At 42.6% G+C, this 18,535-nt stretch overlaps 1 protein-coding gene across 2 annotated transcripts in view; it reads right to left on the bottom strand.

Moving 5' to 3' along the window:
- Positions 1 to 17,511, bottom strand: part of LOC138967652 (Y+L amino acid transporter 2-like) — a 30,579-nt gene extending 13,068 nt beyond the window's left edge. The window contains exons 1-3 of one of the 2 annotated variants that reach the window (XM_070340281.1): positions 16,002 to 17,511; positions 11,980 to 12,184; positions 1,839 to 1,964 (exon numbers count right to left, since the gene is read on the bottom strand). In XM_070340281.1, coding sequence (XP_070196382.1) covers positions 1,839 to 1,964; positions 11,980 to 12,184; positions 16,002 to 16,352 — 682 coding nt within the window. In that variant the 5' untranslated portion in view covers positions 16,353 to 17,511. Of the gene's footprint in view, positions 1 to 1,838; positions 1,965 to 5,971; positions 6,766 to 11,979; positions 12,185 to 16,001 lie in introns of those variants that run through there. The other variant, XM_070340291.1, reaches the window with a different exon arrangement.
- Positions 17,512 to 18,535: the final 1,024 nt, after the last annotated feature.

Raw genomic sequence — 18,535 nt, 5'->3', positions numbered from 1 at the left:
ACTTTTCTGGTGAAGGTTGCGAGACACCCACACTTACAAACACACCCCTACAGAGAGCCAAATAGAACAGAAATAGGACACTGACTCTTCCAGCCAAGTTCATGACCCAGTAACAATGGCTGGGGGGAACAAATGCTGAAAGTGATCTATGCAGGAAAAGACATGTTGTTTACATGATGAACTTGACCCACATTTCTATTTATACAAAGGGCGGGCAGGAGACATTGCACTTCTGCAGCCTGAACTGTTGTGAGCTGTACACCCACATTTACAAGCACCCACATGCTTGCCAGATAATAAAGAATCATTTCTCTATCCTCGTTAAGTCAGCGCAACATAAATCATCTGTTTTCGATTGCCTGCTAGCTTTATTTTTCTTGAAGTGACTGAAAACACGAAATGGGTTAAGTACTAAAACATACTGACACAATGTTCCCAAGTTGTCCTAGCAGACTGGGAAAAATAAGGTTAAACTAACACTGATAGGCTGTGCTGCTGACTGACATACAGGTGTAAGCAAATGGGATAACAGAGCCAGTGCAAGGTTACGCAAATGAAGGTGCATGCACCTTGAAATACCACTGCATATTCCCGTAGTTTCTGGCAGATTGATATAAACATTGCATATGCTGACCCTGCTAACCAGTCTCATAAATCATGTATGCCAACCCAAACATATTTTATTATTTTATTTTATTTGGGTTTTTTTTGCTACAATTGGGACTACATTTTACTGTATTTGGAAGAGAGACAGAGAGAGAAAATGCAAGAAACACACACACACAAATTCTCTCTCTCTCTCTATCAGTATCACACACACACACACCAACTCTCACAGACATTGGTGCATGTGTAGGTGTGAGTGTGTTGCAAACCCCTTAGTCAAAACAATTTACAGCAGCTGCAACAGAGACAAGCAGTGAATCCGGGTGACTGGGAATGTACATAATATCAAGCTGGAGATTTATGAAGAAAACTGTATGTTCAACTGAAAGAAAAACCATGATACCAGTCATGACAGGATACCAGCCCCAAATGTCCTTAGTTTGAAGGAGTTCTTTGTGACAAGTTACATTATATGTTTGTTCAAGTCGTGTCCTTCACTGGAAGGTGTTCTCTTACTGGAACGGCCTCTCACTGCAGATGCTAATTACCACTGTAGAGAAATTCAACCAATTGGGGCAAGTAGTTAGTACAGTGGAACTTCCATTAGAAAATCCCTTGTTTCAAGACGTCCCCTCCCCTCCCTTAACTTTTAAGACCCAATTTTTGTTCAGGTTCTCTGTTTATAACAACTGTAAAAGTACCTTCTTCTTCTTCTTCTTCGTTCATGGGCTTACACTCGTGTTTTTGCACGAGTGGAATTTTACGTGTATGACCGTTTTTACCCCGCCATTTAGGCAGCCATACGCCGCTTTCGGAGGAAGCATGCTGGGTATTTTCGTGTTTCTATAACCCACCGAACTCTGACATGGATTACAGGATCTTTTCCGTGCGCACTTGGTCTTGTGCTTGCGTGTACACACGAAGGGGGATAAGCCACTAGCAGATCTGCACATAAGTTGACCTGGGAGATCGGAAAAATCTCCACACTTAACCCACCAGGCGACAGCGGCCGGGATTCGAACCCTCGACCTTCCGATTAAGAGGCCGACGTCTTACCACCCCGCCACAGCGCCTGTCTGTAAAAGTACCTTGATTTTAACTGTAACTGCAAGACTTGCTCACTCGTAGTTTTAAAGCCTGATTTGTGCACATTTGGGAGGTCCTAAAAAGAAGGGTATGGTGACAGAGAGAAAACAAGGATGTAGGTACAATTAGACCAAGTGAACACTGACCCATGACCATCTTGACGAGGCCTGTGATGATAATGATGACGAGAGCCACGATCTTTGTGCAGGTGAAGATATCCTGGACTCGTGTCGCCCATTTGACGTTTGTGCAGTTGATGAATGTCAGGAGAGCTGCACACACACAAAACAGCTGCATGGAACACTTCTCCCAAATACAACAGTTGACAAAAGAAACTGTGACATGGAAAAACAAGGACGCAGGAGTCAATGTTGAGGAGTCTACAGACATTGCTTGTTATTAAACACTGTTATGGAAGTGAAAGAGATCTCTTTCTCAGAACATGTTCACTCGGATTAATCCCGTTTTCCAATATAAAAACCAAAATCACAGAGATTTCACAGAAAGTAATAAACTTTTAGCATCATGTACAAAGAGGTCAATAGTTCAACTTTGTCAAAACAAGTCTCTGCACAGCGGATGCCTTCCAGTTCCATCAGTACATTGAATACCATAAACTTTATACCCTCCACGGCTGTAATGACAATGCAAGGGACGTATTTTTACCGAAGGGAAGTAATTTGGTTGTAAACATCATTGTGAGGGTGTGCAGTGTTGCATTACCAAAGGGAAGTAATTGTGTTGTAAACATCATTGTGAGGGTGTGCAGTGTTGCATTACCAAAGCGAAGTAATTGTGTTGTAAACATCATTGTGAGGGTGTGCAGTGTTGCATTACCAAAGGGAAGTAATTGTGTTGTAAACATCATTGTGAGGGTGTGCAGTGTTGCATTACCAAAGGGAAGTAATTGTGTTGTAAACATCATTGTGAGGGTGTGCAGTGTTGCATTACCAAAGGGAAGTAATTGTGTTGTAAACATCATTGTGAGGGTGTGCAGTGTTGCATTACCAAAGGGAAGTAATTGTGTTGTAAACATCATTGTGAGGGTGTGCAGTGTTGCATTACCAAAGGGAAGTAATTGTGTTGTAAACATCATTGTGAGGGTGTGCAGTGTTGCATTACCGAAGGGAAGTAATTTGGTTGTAAACATCATTGTGAGGGTGTGCAGTGTTGCATAATTGCAAGACATTTTTAACTCAATAACGGTCTTGTGTACACACATATTGACATAACAATAACATACACAGATCAAGTCGCCACAACCAGTGTGTTCGTTGGACACATAGATAATCAATTGGCTGAATCACAGGTGGCACAGACATTTCAGCAGTGAAGTCAACTGTCTTCCCTCACATAAGAAATCAGATGCATCAGCCTCAAACCTGTTTGGCACAGCAAATACATCCAACAACTTGAACAAGTGATACAAGTTACAAGCCAGGGAAGGGAAGTGTCAAATAAATATCTCAGGGGAGATCAAATATTCCCCTTTTAACTGCCAGCGTTAATACCAAACTGTGACCCACAGAGGGGGAACATTTGATGACCTGATGTTGGGAGGAAAAATTGTACATTCAGCAAAACCAATCCCCATTCATGCATACACTTTTACTTTATTTTATTATCGACAGCTTTAACTGTCTATGTAATCCCCCCCAACCCTCTTTGTGGAGGAAACTGAAGTAAAAATAAAAATCTGATACAGTTAAAATGGTATTACTATTACCCCAAAAGGCAGTAATCAATTTATCTTAATCTGACTCTCAGCGTGCATTGTAAATCAAGTGAACAGAAACTATTCTGCCTGAACTGTACTAGATTTCACATGATCACAAAACTGATTAGACATAGTACTTAGCGTTTGAACCACTTAGGAAAGGGGGAGGGGTAGTTACTCAAAGTTTAAGTATTGTTACACCTACAAGTCTATTATAACGCACTTTAGCACTCACAGACTTTGAAAAAAAATCTGAAGTTTTAACACAACTTAATCAGAATCAGTACTCCTACTCCTACTCCTAGAGAGATCTGTACTGGTTTGCACACACACAAAAAAGGCTATCGACATCACTGGGTAGCTGGTTTGTTTTTACTACTTTACTATGTACCCCTTTCAATGACTAAGTTAGTAAAGGTACCAAGGACTTAAAACTTCCATATTTCACCATATATAAATATATGCAAATAATAACACAAGTAGATGTATACATACTCCCTCCCTGTCTTAGCCTGACTCTGGTGGTTTACTTCAGTATTCAGCAATCACTCTTCTCAAGTGACACAAGTAATGCTACCATACATGCTGCTGAAAAGGTGCTTGTCAGGCTAATAAATTACAACCATACTCAGGTCCCTACGTTTTCTTGAGCAAAGGTATCCATTACCCAATAAGCACAGCCTTATTTAATTAAAACACGTATAATGTATATATGTATTATACAAACGTGTATACATACATTACATATTATGTACATAATCAGATTTTACTTGGTGGTGGTGGGGGGGGGGGGGGGGGGGGGTGGGGGTGAGGGAGGGGAGCTGCTGTTTAAAAATAACTTCAGATACGTCTTTCAGAACTTTCCTCTGCGTTCTACCCTCTGACTTGAAGCTTCACTTTGATTTGAAGGTTACAAAGATAACCCAAAACGCTAACTAAAGAAAGTACAAACAATTGCGTGGCTGATCAAATATCACTTTTATTATTCCCTTCTCCCGGACAGTGAACCTGTTTCAGTGTTGGTTGAACTGACCGTAGACACACACAAAATAACACACTTTTGAGTTTGATTGTGGTTAGGGGTGAGGGGGAGTGGGTGGAGAGCGGTGAAGAGTTTGTCTGATTTAGCATTCTATTTTTAGTGTGTGTCCATTATTCTTGGGCGAAACTTTTAACCAGCAAACTGCCACTGCATGTTCCTTCTTTTTTGAATGCCAAACTTCTTTGATAAGTGCAAACATCCGAGGTATCATGGCATAAGGCCAACAAAAAAAATAGGTCTGTTTACGGTAACATAGGCCCAAAAATAGGGTCGGTAGATCGGGATTTTTTTTTCCCCAAAAAAAACCCCCATATTTTTACGTTATTTTGCCAAAAAAACAAGATTTCCCCCCCCCCCCCCCCCCCCAAATGCCAAAAAAAAGTCTAGGGTCGCGCGAAAAAACTAGGGTCGGTCGGGTTACCGTAAACAGACCTATTTTTTTTTTTGGCCTAATCATGATCAAGCCAAGAAAGGGATCTTCAAAGAAGTCATGTGTACTTTGTTTAGATTTCTGTAAATTTGCATTCCAGCTTATCAAAAATATGCTGGCTAAATGCTGCTGTATAGGAACAAACATACAACCTAGTTGATGAAAATGATCACCTTCCCTGAATGCTCTGCAGACAAATTAAACATGCAAGTAACATGCCAACAAGTACATACATGTATACATGTTTATCCAAATACCCCCCAAGTCTGAGGTATCCTGATTCCCCACACTTGACCTACACACTTTATTCTTCTTTTGTTAAGTATGCAGCATACCTTGCTTTATACCAGATTTGAAGTTGAGAAAGTAGGTTGAGTCACAAAGAAAAAAAAAGGGTATTCAGAAATGGAACAAACCCAGACTGCCTTGCCCTGCGTTTTCTGTATTGGTGTGTAGTATTACTCTAGTCTATTGTTTCCCATTAAATTTAAACCGGTCCACATATAAAAGACATTACGCAGTCTCAGTTTTAAAGACACATGAGATTAACTTATTAAGTAGGAAGCATTTAGTGATAAAAAAATAAAGTGTAACAATTAACTAACATGCCTCACACTCACACACAGGACTCGATCAGCTCCCGAAGAGAGGGAGAAACTTTCTATAATTTTTCTTTCATAAAAACGTTGTCTTTTTATTTTCACTTATTTTGAAGCCTTTAGATTAACGTCTTAAAGTCGGTGCAACAAGCAAAAGACGCTGATATACTAGGTTACTGAATTTTATTTAAAAGTAAACCTGGTTTTTGCCCTATAGTATACATTTTTTTATTTACTCTACTTCATCATCCCAACAGCCTTTAAATGGAGTAATCTACATCTCCACCCCCACTCAGCTGTCAAAACTGACCCACATGTGTGTGCAAACACACAAACTGACTAAGTGTGAACAATCACTGCCAACATGTGCTTCATCAGCATGTGCGAACAACACTGCAGCACAGCCCATCAAGCAATCTAAACAGTCAATTGATCGAGCAGGCATTGTAGTGCGTGTGATTCACTTATTCGGTGATTTACAAATTACTCACTGATGCAAAGAGCAGCCAGAAGCGTGACGGCAGCTTGAGGGGGCCCCTCCTCCTTGCAGGATACAGGTTGCAGGACGTAATTGGCAAAAGTCAAAGCTGTGATGGCATTACCTGTGGGAACTAACACCACCAAACACACCCACAAGAACAAAAAGGCCGGCAAATTGCCGTAGGCCTGTAAAATGTAGCCGTAGTCCGCTCCCGACGATAAAATGCAAGTTCCCAGCTCGGCGTAACAGATTGCACCGACGCTGCAAATTAGGCCTGTCAGCGCCCACACTGTCAAACATAGGCCCACCGATCCAGCTTCAAGCAGTACACCTTTCGGGGAGACAAAGATTCCACTGCCGACGATGATTCCGACAATAATGCCGACACCGTTCATCAATCCCAGCTGTTTCTTTAGCTGGATCTTGCCGTCCCCACCACCCCCCACTGCTTCGTTCACAATCATAACTTCCTTCTTCCCCATGTTGGAACTGGAGAAGCCTGCGAGCCCTGATTCACAAAGTTGTGAAAACTTTCCACGCGACTAGGATCTGGTAACCGAAATGGCTCAAACAGCCTCCGTGATAGAATATTGCGTTCCCAACATGCTGTCTGTGCTCCCGTACACATGCACACACCTCACTAACATCCAGTGTCAATGCACTCCAGAGGCTGTGTACACTAACTTTGCCACATGGTTCCGTTCGCGGGAAAGACCCTTGGATTGGGGCGCATGCGCATTCCCCACCGATCGGTCAAGACTTTGTTGTCGGCTGCGGCAAGTACAGGCGCCGTAGGTATACACTAGATTCAGAACAGAAACCAGGGGCGGGCCGTTGTCACAATTCATGTCGCATTTTAGCCGATTTTGCGACAGACCACTGGCAATTAGGCCCTTGTCGAAGCCTCGGTCACATATCTGTGACTGACAAGCACATCAGACCACAGGCGGAAGGTATCGTCCACTGGACTACTACTATCACAGAAAGACTACTTCTTTCTGTGATAGTAGTAGTCCAGTGGACGATACCTTCCGCCTGTGATCAGACTCGCTTCGCTCCACTGACAACGACTATTTGGTGCCTAGTGTGACTCTGGGGTACCACAAACACCGAGTCAGTTAACAAAGAAAATGATGAAATCACCAGCTTTCACTTTCGTGCGGCGTGAAACACTGAACAAATCAGTGTGTGTCACGGTGTGTGTGTCACGGTGTCAGTGTGTGTGTGTGTGTATGCCCAGCGGCACTGAGTGCGTGCGGTGCGCGTCACTTGTTTGTCACAGTGCGGGTGTTTCAGTCGTTTGCTTTTGTGCTGAAACTATATTTTCGCAGACTGACACGTAGCCTATGGAAGCCTGTGGCGAAATTCAGTACTGGTCAAGTTTAGCCGCACACACAAAACTTGAACTGATAACAATCTGGCAACAGAAAGCAGCAACAGGCTGTATATCATTTTCAGGGGCGGACGAGGGGGGGGGTGGGGGGCACAGGGGGCACGTGCCCCCTCCCCCCCCCCGAAAAAAAGGTTTGGAATGCTGATTCTATGACTATTTCTAAGTTCAAATGGCACCAGATGGCACCATTTTGCTTCTTTGGGCCAAACATTTTTCCGGGGGGGCATGCCCCCGGACCCCCCTAGCAAATTTGGGCGCTTCGCGCCCATCACATTCACTTTCGATTCAAAGTGCCCCTCCCCTTACAAAGCAACTGATCCGCCCCTGATTTTGGTAAGCGTCCAAGTGGAACCGGCTAACTGTTCTTTGATGACTTTTGTTATCCCGATACGCGGGAAAGTCTGCAGGACGGATCTATTACGAATCTACTCACCGGGAACTCAGTATCAGTCACTACTAAGTTACCGGCAAAGAGTTTACAATGGCCCTTTTATGGACTAGTCTTTCAAATATTCCCAGGAAATCTACTCAAACCATAAATGCTGATTTAACAAAATCATAACCGCTTAGAGCCGGCCGTCACACTTAAAGGCACAGTAAAGCCTCCCGTAAACCATCACAGATATACTGTCAGGCTTTTACACACAGTACAAACACCCTTCCATTTGAACGCTCACCGAACGGGAACATCCCAGGTGCCCTCGAGCGAGCAATTTTCAAAGAATTAATTTTGCGGATTGTCTCCTCACACAATCGGACCGTGGTGCGTTTTGGCGCTAGACCTAACTATTAAAATCTAAATATCAAATTGACAGCTTGTTACACAAACATTCATAAATCATAAAAGAATTCTTTTTTTATCAAGACAAGATCAGTACAATTCGAAGTTTTGAAAGTTTGAAAAAAGAAAAGCCCGGAGGCAGGGTCACGCAAGGTCGTGGTTCTCGTAGCAGACGACGGTTTATGCCTATCGCCAGTTCCCCTGAACAGTCAAAAGCCATCGCTAGAGTTTTTGTGAACCACAGCCGTTTGTTTCGTGCATAGTCAGAGGTACATAATAACGTGCTATTGCAGATAAGCTCACAGCGAGTCGCATTCAAATTACTAACTGACGACTGCATTGTGAAAAAGGGAAACTGGATCACACGGGTTCACGATGGCTCAGGGGTAAGATAAACCACGCAAAAATAAATTCTTTGAAAATTGCTCGCTCTTTACGGAGGGCACCTAGGATGTTCTCAAGCGGTGAGTGTTTAACTGAAAGGGTGTTTGTACTGTGTGTAAAAACCTGACAGTATCTGTGATGGTTTACGGGAGGCTTACTGTGCCTTTAAGTCCACGAACCAAACTGATTTCGGACTGACTGATTTGAAGTTTGTTTGTTTCAGCATCGACAACCTGGCTGCTAGTACTGACTGACCCGGCAGCAGCAGCAGCAACGGCTTATTTTGTCTGTTGCCGTGTTGCCATATTGAGTCAGTTGATAGTTCGACCACGGGCACAAGGCATTCAAATCATTTGGTCAATTTATTTTCGACACTGGGCAAATCAGCAGTGGTGGTGGTTTGGGGAACTTCTATTCAAATCCAATGCAGTAAAACACACAGACGGACGATATATAAAAACTGAGTGTGCGAGTCAAGCCACAAACGATTTGACCGTATAACTCCGAGACTCACGCGCCAGCTACATCAAGTCAGCCGTCAAGGAAATGGGTGCCCGGACAATATATAATAATGCGATGTTCTGTTTAAAATGCCATTCGCGATACTTTCTTTCGTCATATACATGTAGTCCTCAGTTTCTACAAAAAGTCCATTCCGCGACCGGTCGGCTAGACTGCTTCTATTGGGCATAACATCTTTTTGACATAGTCCGTTTAGCACAGTCCGTTCATCATAAACATTCTTGTTGCACAACAAAGGAGTTTATGGTAAGTGCAGAAAAGGAAATCAGCTTCGCATTGTTACGCCTGCCACTCATTTGTATTGCCAACAACAATTAGTATGACCACTACGCACTGACCCCTCACTGTAACCGCTGCCGGAACACTTGCTACACCCCGGCAAGACATGTCATGTTGCAGCCTCATCATTGGCTAACTTCAAGTTGTAATGTGACATTTTTTTAAGAAGTGCTGTTTCCTGTTACAATCACGCACCTTCTTCTTCTTGTTCTTCTGCGTTCGATATTTATGGCCGTCATATCGTCAGGTCGGTGGCTGCCATGAAGTCCGCAGTCAGTCTTCAGCAGTTGGCAGCGGGTCCCCAGAACTTGGTGCCCAGGCTGGTGTCTTCTGGCACGCACCGATATCGGACAATACTGCGGTATTTACCGGACTGTGAATACAAGTCCGTGTTAAAATAGCTATTCTACTACGGTTCACATGCTGCTAGCCTCGTACATGTTGCCTTCCTTTCCTGGTTGCTATTCTGGTCACTTTAATTCCTTTTATTATCTCCCCTATTTTTGGAGCTGCACAGGAAGTTCCTCCCATTCGAAGCCAACTCAGTACCCGTGTTGTAGCGCTTCAGCCCTGAAAAGTACCTTGTATTCAGCTGTCCTTACCGCTTTTATTGCTTTACTCTTAAATACCTGCAAGGAAACCATTGACGTTGTATGTTTTTACTGCGACTGTACATATATTTAACTAATAACCTGTAAAAATAATTAAAATCACAGCCATAGGTGTATTAATAGAATAAATGACACCAACGTGGCCACGAGCGGCAACCTTAATCCACTATAGTTTGTTTTAATTTGCTTGTTTGTGTTGAATTGCTTGTATGATTTCTGTCTCGATCCCAATGCGTTCTTACCATAACTGAAGTCCGTAAGGCACTGATTTGATGACCTTTGAAAATGAGTTCCAGCAGTGTAAATTTATGCAATGTTGTCATTCGGAATCCGTCGCTGAACTGACCGGCTATTGAAAGTATATAATCGTTGTGTTCTGGTGGCAGTGCAACCCAAAGTAAATTACATTAACAAAAAAACATGGTTAGAATGGGGGCTACCAATTTCTAATAGTATAACGGCCTATTTTCTTGTAACAAACTGATCAGCGAAAGAAATAGTGGAGGGAAGTGCCTGTGGCGGGTCTATTTTCAAGTTCCCCCAGGAAAAAATGTTCGGCTTCTTACGCTTATCTCTCACGACACGCAGTTGGGTTTCCCTTTTTTTCTTTCTTCTTTTTTTTGAGCACCAGATATGCTGAGTTGCGTCACAGTACCCCCATGACCCCGCAGACACGCGCAAGCACCATTGCAGCGCTGCCGTGGAAAATTCCTTGCACTGTCTTCCGTTCGGCAGATTCTCCCCACTGACTCTGTGCAGTGGAACACGCCTTTTAAGACTCCCCAATTTAAGACTCCATCTCTGTTAAGACCCAGTTTTTTCAGACGTTTTGTTCATAACCTCTGTAAATGAAGCTCCATTTTAAGACGTCCTCCTTTGTAATACCTGACTTTCTCGGATTGTTTAGGTCTTACAAGGGGTGCTCGGGCCACTGTAACAGTAAATGCCGCACAGCATGGCTTGCTTGCATTTCAAGCCAGAAAGGAAGAAACTACATGTATAGAATTTTTGATTTCACGGACAAACTTGCAGACACCTGCACTGCTGTTTTATATCTACCTGTACCGAAAAAAAATCTGATCACCCACAGCCTGAACCCCCCCCCCCCCCCCCCCCCCCCTCGTATAAATCATTTTGTGTATTTCTATCATCACTGGTATTGGTGCAAGTAACCTCTATGTTGTTGTTAGGTTGTTAGTGCACGTAACTGCGATGTTGTTGGTACACGAAGTAGTAATATTGTTGTTGGTACATGCAATCGCCATATTGTTTTTGGTAAAAGTATAACCGCGATAGTGTTGTTGGTACAACTTGCAAATGAAAGCGATACTGTTGTTGGTACAAGTAGCAATGATATTGTTGTTGGTGCATATGTGACCACAATTTTTTTTATTGTTGGTAATACACGTAACCACAATATTGGACTGTCACTGTATGCCTGCATTATTAGTTGTCAGTAATTATTACATGCGCTGATTGTTCTCTTTGTCTGCGCGCGTATAGTATGTTGGTTATGTTTGGTCATCGTATGTTTGCTTATGTTTGGTCGTTATCTTTGCCTGTGCGTGTATTGTATGTTTGGTCGTTTTCTTTGCCTGTGCATGTATAGTTTGTTGGTTATGTTTGGTCGGTTTCTTTGCCTGTGCGTGTATAGTATGCTTGGTCGATGTATGTATTGTAAAGCGCTAAGAGTAGAAATTTTTCTAGAATAGCGCTATAAAAGTTTGCATTATTATTATTATTATTAATAGTGTTGTTGGTACAAGACGGTAACATCGATATTGTTGTTGGTGCATGTAACCACATTTTGTATTGTTCTACGTACACGTAACGCGATATTGTTGTTGGTACAAGTTACAGCTATAATTTTGGTACAAGTACCAGCGATTGTGTTGTTGGTTCTAGTACATGTAACCACGATATTGTCGTTGGTGCATGTAATCACAATAGTCTGGTTGGTGCAATTTACATCGATATTGTTGTTAGTGCATGTTACCACACTATTGTTGTTTCTGCCAGCCCTGGAGGTACAAAAAAAGTGGACTCACTGATGCACATGGCGGCCACCAAAGAGATGGCGGTGTCGGGCGGTGGACAGTCCTTGGGGAAGAAGGCCTGCAGCACGTAGGTTGCGAAGGTCAAGGCCGTAATGGCGTTTCCCGTGGGCAGGACCACCACCACCGCCACCCACAGGTAGAGGAAGGACGGGAAGTTGCCGTAAGCCTCGTTGATGTAGGCGTAGTCTGCACCAGACTGCACACACAGGGAAGAAAGGCTGGAACGGTAATGATGATGGAATTCAGAGTTTAAGTCCTCAGTGGCCAATTATGGGCATCCCGCATGTCCGAACCATATGGATTGCCCACGTTCCAAATCAAGACGCACACCAAGTTGATATCAAAACATTATGTCAATATGTAGGCCTGCAAGATTGTAATCAAAACATTATGTCAAGATGTAGGCCTGCAAGATTGTAATCAAAACATTATGTCAAGATGTAGGCCTGCAAGATTGTAATCAAAACATTATGTCAAGATGTAGGCCTGCAAGATTGTAATCAAAACATTATGTCAAGATGTAGGCCTGCAAGATTGTAATCAAAACATTATGTCAAGATGTAGGCCTGCAAGATTGTAATCAAAACATTATGTCAAGATGTAGGCCTGCAAGATTGTAATCAAAACATTATGTCAAGATGTAGGCCTGCAAGATTGTAATCAAAACATTATGTCAAGATGTAGGCCTGCAAGATTGTAATCAAAACATACGGGATACTATTGACCATGGGATGGCCAAAACCTTTGGATCGAGACAGCGCCGCTGAGTCCGTGGTCTTGGTGACAGACTAGAAGCCAAATGAACCTGATTTGCATAAAGCGGATTATCTTTCACTCCGCTGAGCACATTTTTCATTCAAACACATTATCATGTACAGTATATATTTTATAATTCAAGAAATAATGATTAAAGACAATCCAATGAAACCACTTTTGATCTTTTTGCGATTTTATTTCCAACCAGACTTTTAATCAACAAATTTGTTAATGAATTTGTAATCTTCCAAGCTGAAATGCAACCCAATAATCCGGACCGGTCTAAGCTTGTTTGACAAAATATTCAAAGATATTTATTGAAAAATGTGGTCACCGCACTGCGCCCTCTTCTGTTTTGACCCACCTGAGTAATCAGATGAGGTTCGATAACCTCCAGACATACCGCAAGTCTGGTTGACCCTCGTCAATTTTCAGGTCACAGTTGGGTCGAGGTAAAGGCAAAACATGGAAATCTATCATGTTCTCGGATGTTTTTTGAAGTCAAAGCTTTTTAACTTCACTAGCTTCTATGGTTTGATGACTTCAATACACAATCCAATACACGACAATACAACACGATACAAAAGTGAGCTTTTAGGATTTATCTCAAAAGTTTTGACTTAAAAAAAAGTATTCTCAGTTCACAACTAAAAGCTACATAATCATCAAATTAAAGTCAGCGTTTTTTGTACTGGTGCAAAACTGAGATGGTACCAAGTTGCGTTGGTTACGATGTTCATGTCCCACTGTAGAGTTCCAGTATTGAAGATGTGCACATCTACATGCAATATATCTTTGGCTCTCCCCCTGCCGTCCCCGCAAAAAGGTATTTTTTTATTGACAAACAATGAACTCGGGAAATTTGCTGAAGCTTAGGTTATTCCTGTTCTCGTCAACGAATCTTCAGATCAACGGCCGAGCGCTTCGATGCTTTGTAAATTGTAATACAACCCACGTTTATATTGAAACTTTTTTTTATAAAACACCAAGTTACAATTAGTTAACCAGAACGGGGCCAATATTGTGCCTTTTGCAGTTTTTGGCCTCCTACTTTTTACGATGTTCTATGACAAGGCTAATATTGGTTTTATATTAATTTTTTTATGCGGGAAAAAAAGTTGGGTAGTGCGGACAATATTTCAGCCGTCATTGGCAAGAAAGCCACTTGTTACCATCCGTTTTCTTCTTCTTTTTTTGCCTGCATATTAAGTTTTATCTGGGATACAACAAGCTGTCGCTTCAGAGAAACATAACACACATAATAAAACTGGTTTCAAAGCATGAAAGCATCAAATTTGTCTGTATATAAAATTGCAAATGTTCAACCTGTTTTGCTTTGCACTTATATCACGGTTGCAGATTTCCAAAGGGGCCTTATTTATTCTTTATTGTGAGACTCCATAGCCATTATATTAGGCATATGTCATATAACACGAGGTACATGAAATAAGACCTAAGTAGCTAATTAAGAATTTAAGGGTAAAACGTGGCGTGTCATACTATCTTTATACATTTACTTGATTGTCATCTAACTTCTCGCATTTACAACGAATGAGTAATGCTAATTTTTGTATCTAGTCATTACCTTTTGTTTTGTTTTCATCTCACGGTTTTGGAAAATAATGTTCCTGGTATTGTGTTCATGTGTTGAACAACTGTATGATTTGCATAAGCTCCAGCAGGGTTGTATCAGAGACTATAGAGTATCTATAGTCTCTGGTTGTATCATGCAATATAGAAACTCGAAGCCGTAACGGGAACAGGTTATATATATATATTCTAATCAACAAAAAACAATCTAAAACTAATAACAATGATACATGAGCTCCCCCCGCGGGTTAGGGGGAAGAATTTACCCGATGCTCCCCAGCATGTCGTAAGAGGTGACTAACGGATTCTGTTTCTCCTTTTACCATTGTTAAGTGTTTCTTGTATAGAATATAGTCAATGTTTGTAAAGATTTTAGTCAAGCAGTATGCAAGAAATGTTAAGTCCTTTGTACTGGAAACTTGCATTCTCCCAGTAAGGTAATATATTGTACTACGTTGCAAGCCCCTGGAGCAATTTTTTGATTAGTGCTTTTGTGAACAAGAAACAATTAACAAGTGGCTCTATCCCATCTCTCCCCCCTTTCCCCGTCGCGATATAACCTTCGTGGTTGAAAACGACGTTAAACACCAAATAAATAAAGAAAGAAAGATACATGAGCGCAAACGTATATCTCATGCCATTTCTGATCTGTCCTATTGCGTGAGCATTACAACCTGTAAACCAAGCGTGGGAACAACGTTAAGCTGCCCTCCTGAAAATTCTTACTTTTTAGAATTTGCTCATGTCCGTCACACTGAAGTTCCAACTCAAAAGGCCGCTTTCATTCTTGTTCACCTGTTCTCCAAAGCTAGATGATTAAAGATACCTGTACACGATCATGTAGCCGCCATGCACAGATCTGTCCAAGATTTCGCTTGCGTTAAGACTGAGCATCCTTCCACTTTGACACATACTGAGCATCTACAGCCTGGCTGCTTTATGTGCAGAGTGGTCATCTGTTCCTGAATTGATTGCGCAGATTGACACAGATTATCGCTACGATTTTATTTAAATCCCACTCTACGCAGAGGCAGCAAGGGCATAGATGTTTCGGGTGTCTCATAGAGGCAGGATGCTCTTATTCCACGTAGTAGCCAGGACAGATATGGATAGCGACTGGCGTGGCGGGTATCATTAGAAAGAAAGTACTTCTCAGACGAGAAACCCGTTGAATTAGTTCATATCATTGACAAGTTTCAACGCAAAAGGCCACTTCCTCTCTTGTGTACCTTTCTCGAAACTGATTAAAAAGCCCCCAAAAAGAAGCAATTGCATGACAACCCTTGATCGGGCAAAACAAAATAAGCCAGTCAAAATCTTGTTCTCCCCCTACCTTCACCCTCTGCATCTTTTCCCTACTTTTATGAAGGACGTTAAAAACTCTTAAAAACTCCCACATCGAGAATGGCCGTTCCCAGCTAAAACGGACAGCCAAACCCCTTTCTCTTTTCATCGTTCACCCCCTCCTCTCTTTTTTCTCTCTCGTCCTCCTTCTTCACATTCTTTCCTTGAGAATGGGCGCATCAAAGGATGAGACTTACCTTCTCCTTTCTCTCTTCCTCTTCTTTTCTCTCTCTCTCTCTCTCTCTCTCTCTCTCTCTCTCTCTCTCTCTCTCTCTCTCTCTCTCTCTCTCTCTCTCATCAGCCTCTCTCATCCTCTCTCTTACCTTGAGGATGGCTGTGCCCAGCTCAGCGTAGCACATGGCCCCGATGAGGCAGACAATGCCGCAGAGCAGCCAGACGATGAGCGACCCACCCACGGAGCCCGTCTGCAGCAGGACCCCCTTGGGCGACACGAAGATCCCGCTGCCCACAATTATGCCCACGATGATCCCCACGCCATTCGACAGACCAAGGTGTTTACGCAGCCGCACTCCTTCTTCGGAGATCACCACCGAGGACTTGGAAGACACGGAGGAGAGCGATTCTGAATCGGCTTCTGGAATGTTGCGCATCCCTCGCCCGAGGTCTGCAGACGCCCCTGATGCGCTTGAGGTCACGGACGCCTTACGCGACATGGTTGTCGATGTGTTGGAGATTGATTTTAGGCGCAAGATGAAGTTCTTGAACTTTTGATTGACTGAGGCGCGAGACGAGGTTCTTGAACCTTTGATTAAGCCACGAGAGAGGGTTCCTAAAACTTTTGATGTAGGCGCGAGGAAAGGTTCTTGAACGTTTGATTCAGACACGAAAGTGGGGTTTTCAACCTTTGATTAACGTGCGAGGCATGGATCTTGAATCATTGATTTAGACGTGAGAAAGGGAACTTGAACCTTTCATTCAGGCGCGATACAGGGTTTGTGTATCCTTGATTTAGGCGCGAGAAAAGGTTCCGGAACCTTTGCTTTAGACAGGGCGAATATCATGTATCCGGTTTTTATCAACGTGTTGATTCTTACCGATCAGATGAGTAGGCGCGATTACGTTTTCTGGTTAAGACAGTCTTCGATTTATATCAGTTGTCCTTGTTCTACGATAGGTCAGGACGATCAGGACCCGCCACGGAGTGTTTTCTGCGTAACTATGCCTTTTTTGATACACAAAGAATATAATTGTAAAACGATTGATCTGATTAAATGTCTTTAAATTTTACACACACAGCACATCTCCTATGTGATTCGTTCACAAAGGAAATACGGTCGTTTGAAGTCGTAGGTTTCTAGGTCATGAGAGAGAGGAAAGTGCGGCAACGGAGACACCGAACTCTTGGCTGGACCCTCTCTAACGCATCTCATTGCCACGAATGGTACAGAACTGTGGTACGAAATCTTCATATTCTGCATCGACACAGTCACGTGACCACAGTTTCAACCAATCGCAGAGTCATCAAGGTGGCGCCGAATTTAATAGTCATCCAGCCAGGACTCCGAGCACGTGAAAAACCACGCTGACCAATCACGAGGCTGCCCAGGTGGCGCCACCATCAAAGAGTTGAATTGCGCGTGGAAGACTGGGTTTCACGAGGATCGGATGAATGCCGGTGACATCTGGCACAATAGTGCCAGTCTTTTGCTCTACCATTTTACATCAAGGCTAGACAGAGGTTTGGACTTGAATTGCGGAACGATATCTGATATCGGTCTCACGCAGGAAAATTGCATCACTCATGAATATTCGTTCAGTGACTCTACTAGTATGGTGCATTTACTCAAAGGATTAGAAGTAGATGCAAGACGGACGTGTTTTTTTTAACGCAAGAACTGTGTAAACAATCTCCTTTCTAATATTCTGTGTTTGTTTTTAGTCTGTGTCAGTTCAATTAAACAGTTCATGACCATCTGAGTTGTTGTTGTGGTGGTTTGTGTGTGTGTGTGTGTGTGTGTGTGTGTGTGTGTGTGTGTGCGTGTGTGTGTGTGTGTGTGTGTGTGTGTGTGTGTGTGTGTGTGTGTGTGTGTGCGTGTGTGTGTGTGTGTGTGTGTGTGTGTGTGTGTGTGTGTGTGTGTGTGTGTTGGTTGCTTTGTTTTGTTTTGTTTTGTCTCTTTTGTGTGTGTTTTTCTTTTCTTCAGTTGTTGTTTTTTAACAGCAATCATTGCTGAGGTTGTAACATCAACGTACCCAGCAGGCGTTAATCTAATACTATACGCGTATCCGGTGTATTCATCGATTATTGGGAGAGAAAAAAAACGGATCGCAAAATATCTGGTTTCTGATCAATTTAATTTGCTAAACTCGACGAGTTTTTATAAAACATATACCTCAGCAGAAATCAACGTAGTGTTCAACGTATAGGCAAAATAATAATTCAGCATCACAATAGTTCATAGTCCAACGCTTTGAGCTTCCCATTTTTAAGCTATGTCAGTGTTACGTGGCAAAAACAGACAGACAGATAGACAGACAGAGAACAAGCATTCATTTTCAAAAGCTTCGTTGCTGTGCTTCTTTGTTGTTGTGAATTCGGGCCGCTCAGATCCAGTTACCGGAAAACACGAGAATTATTTTTTCTTATAATGCTCTTGATGTGAACTTGCAACCTTACACTAGTATACACCTTTGGCGCTTTCGATTGGCGAGTGCAGTTTCAGAGAAAATTGATGAGCCTCAATGCTGAAATAATTTCTGCGGCACAAGTGACCCTAGTCGAACCTGAGCATAGACCTGTCCCCACCTTTGTCTCTCTCCATTGGTTAGTATATTTTTAGCAGGAAACTAATCTGTGCCCAGAGCATTTTCAAGGCATCAATTTTCACCCAAGCCTGGC

Source organism: Littorina saxatilis, linkage group LG1, assembly GCF_037325665.1.
Source record: "Littorina saxatilis isolate snail1 linkage group LG1, US_GU_Lsax_2.0, whole genome shotgun sequence".
NCBI classification, from domain to species: domain Eukaryota; kingdom Metazoa; phylum Mollusca; class Gastropoda; order Littorinimorpha; family Littorinidae; genus Littorina; species Littorina saxatilis.
The sequence above is the reverse complement of the archived record's forward strand: the minus strand, read 5'-3'. Positions and strand labels throughout refer to the sequence as shown.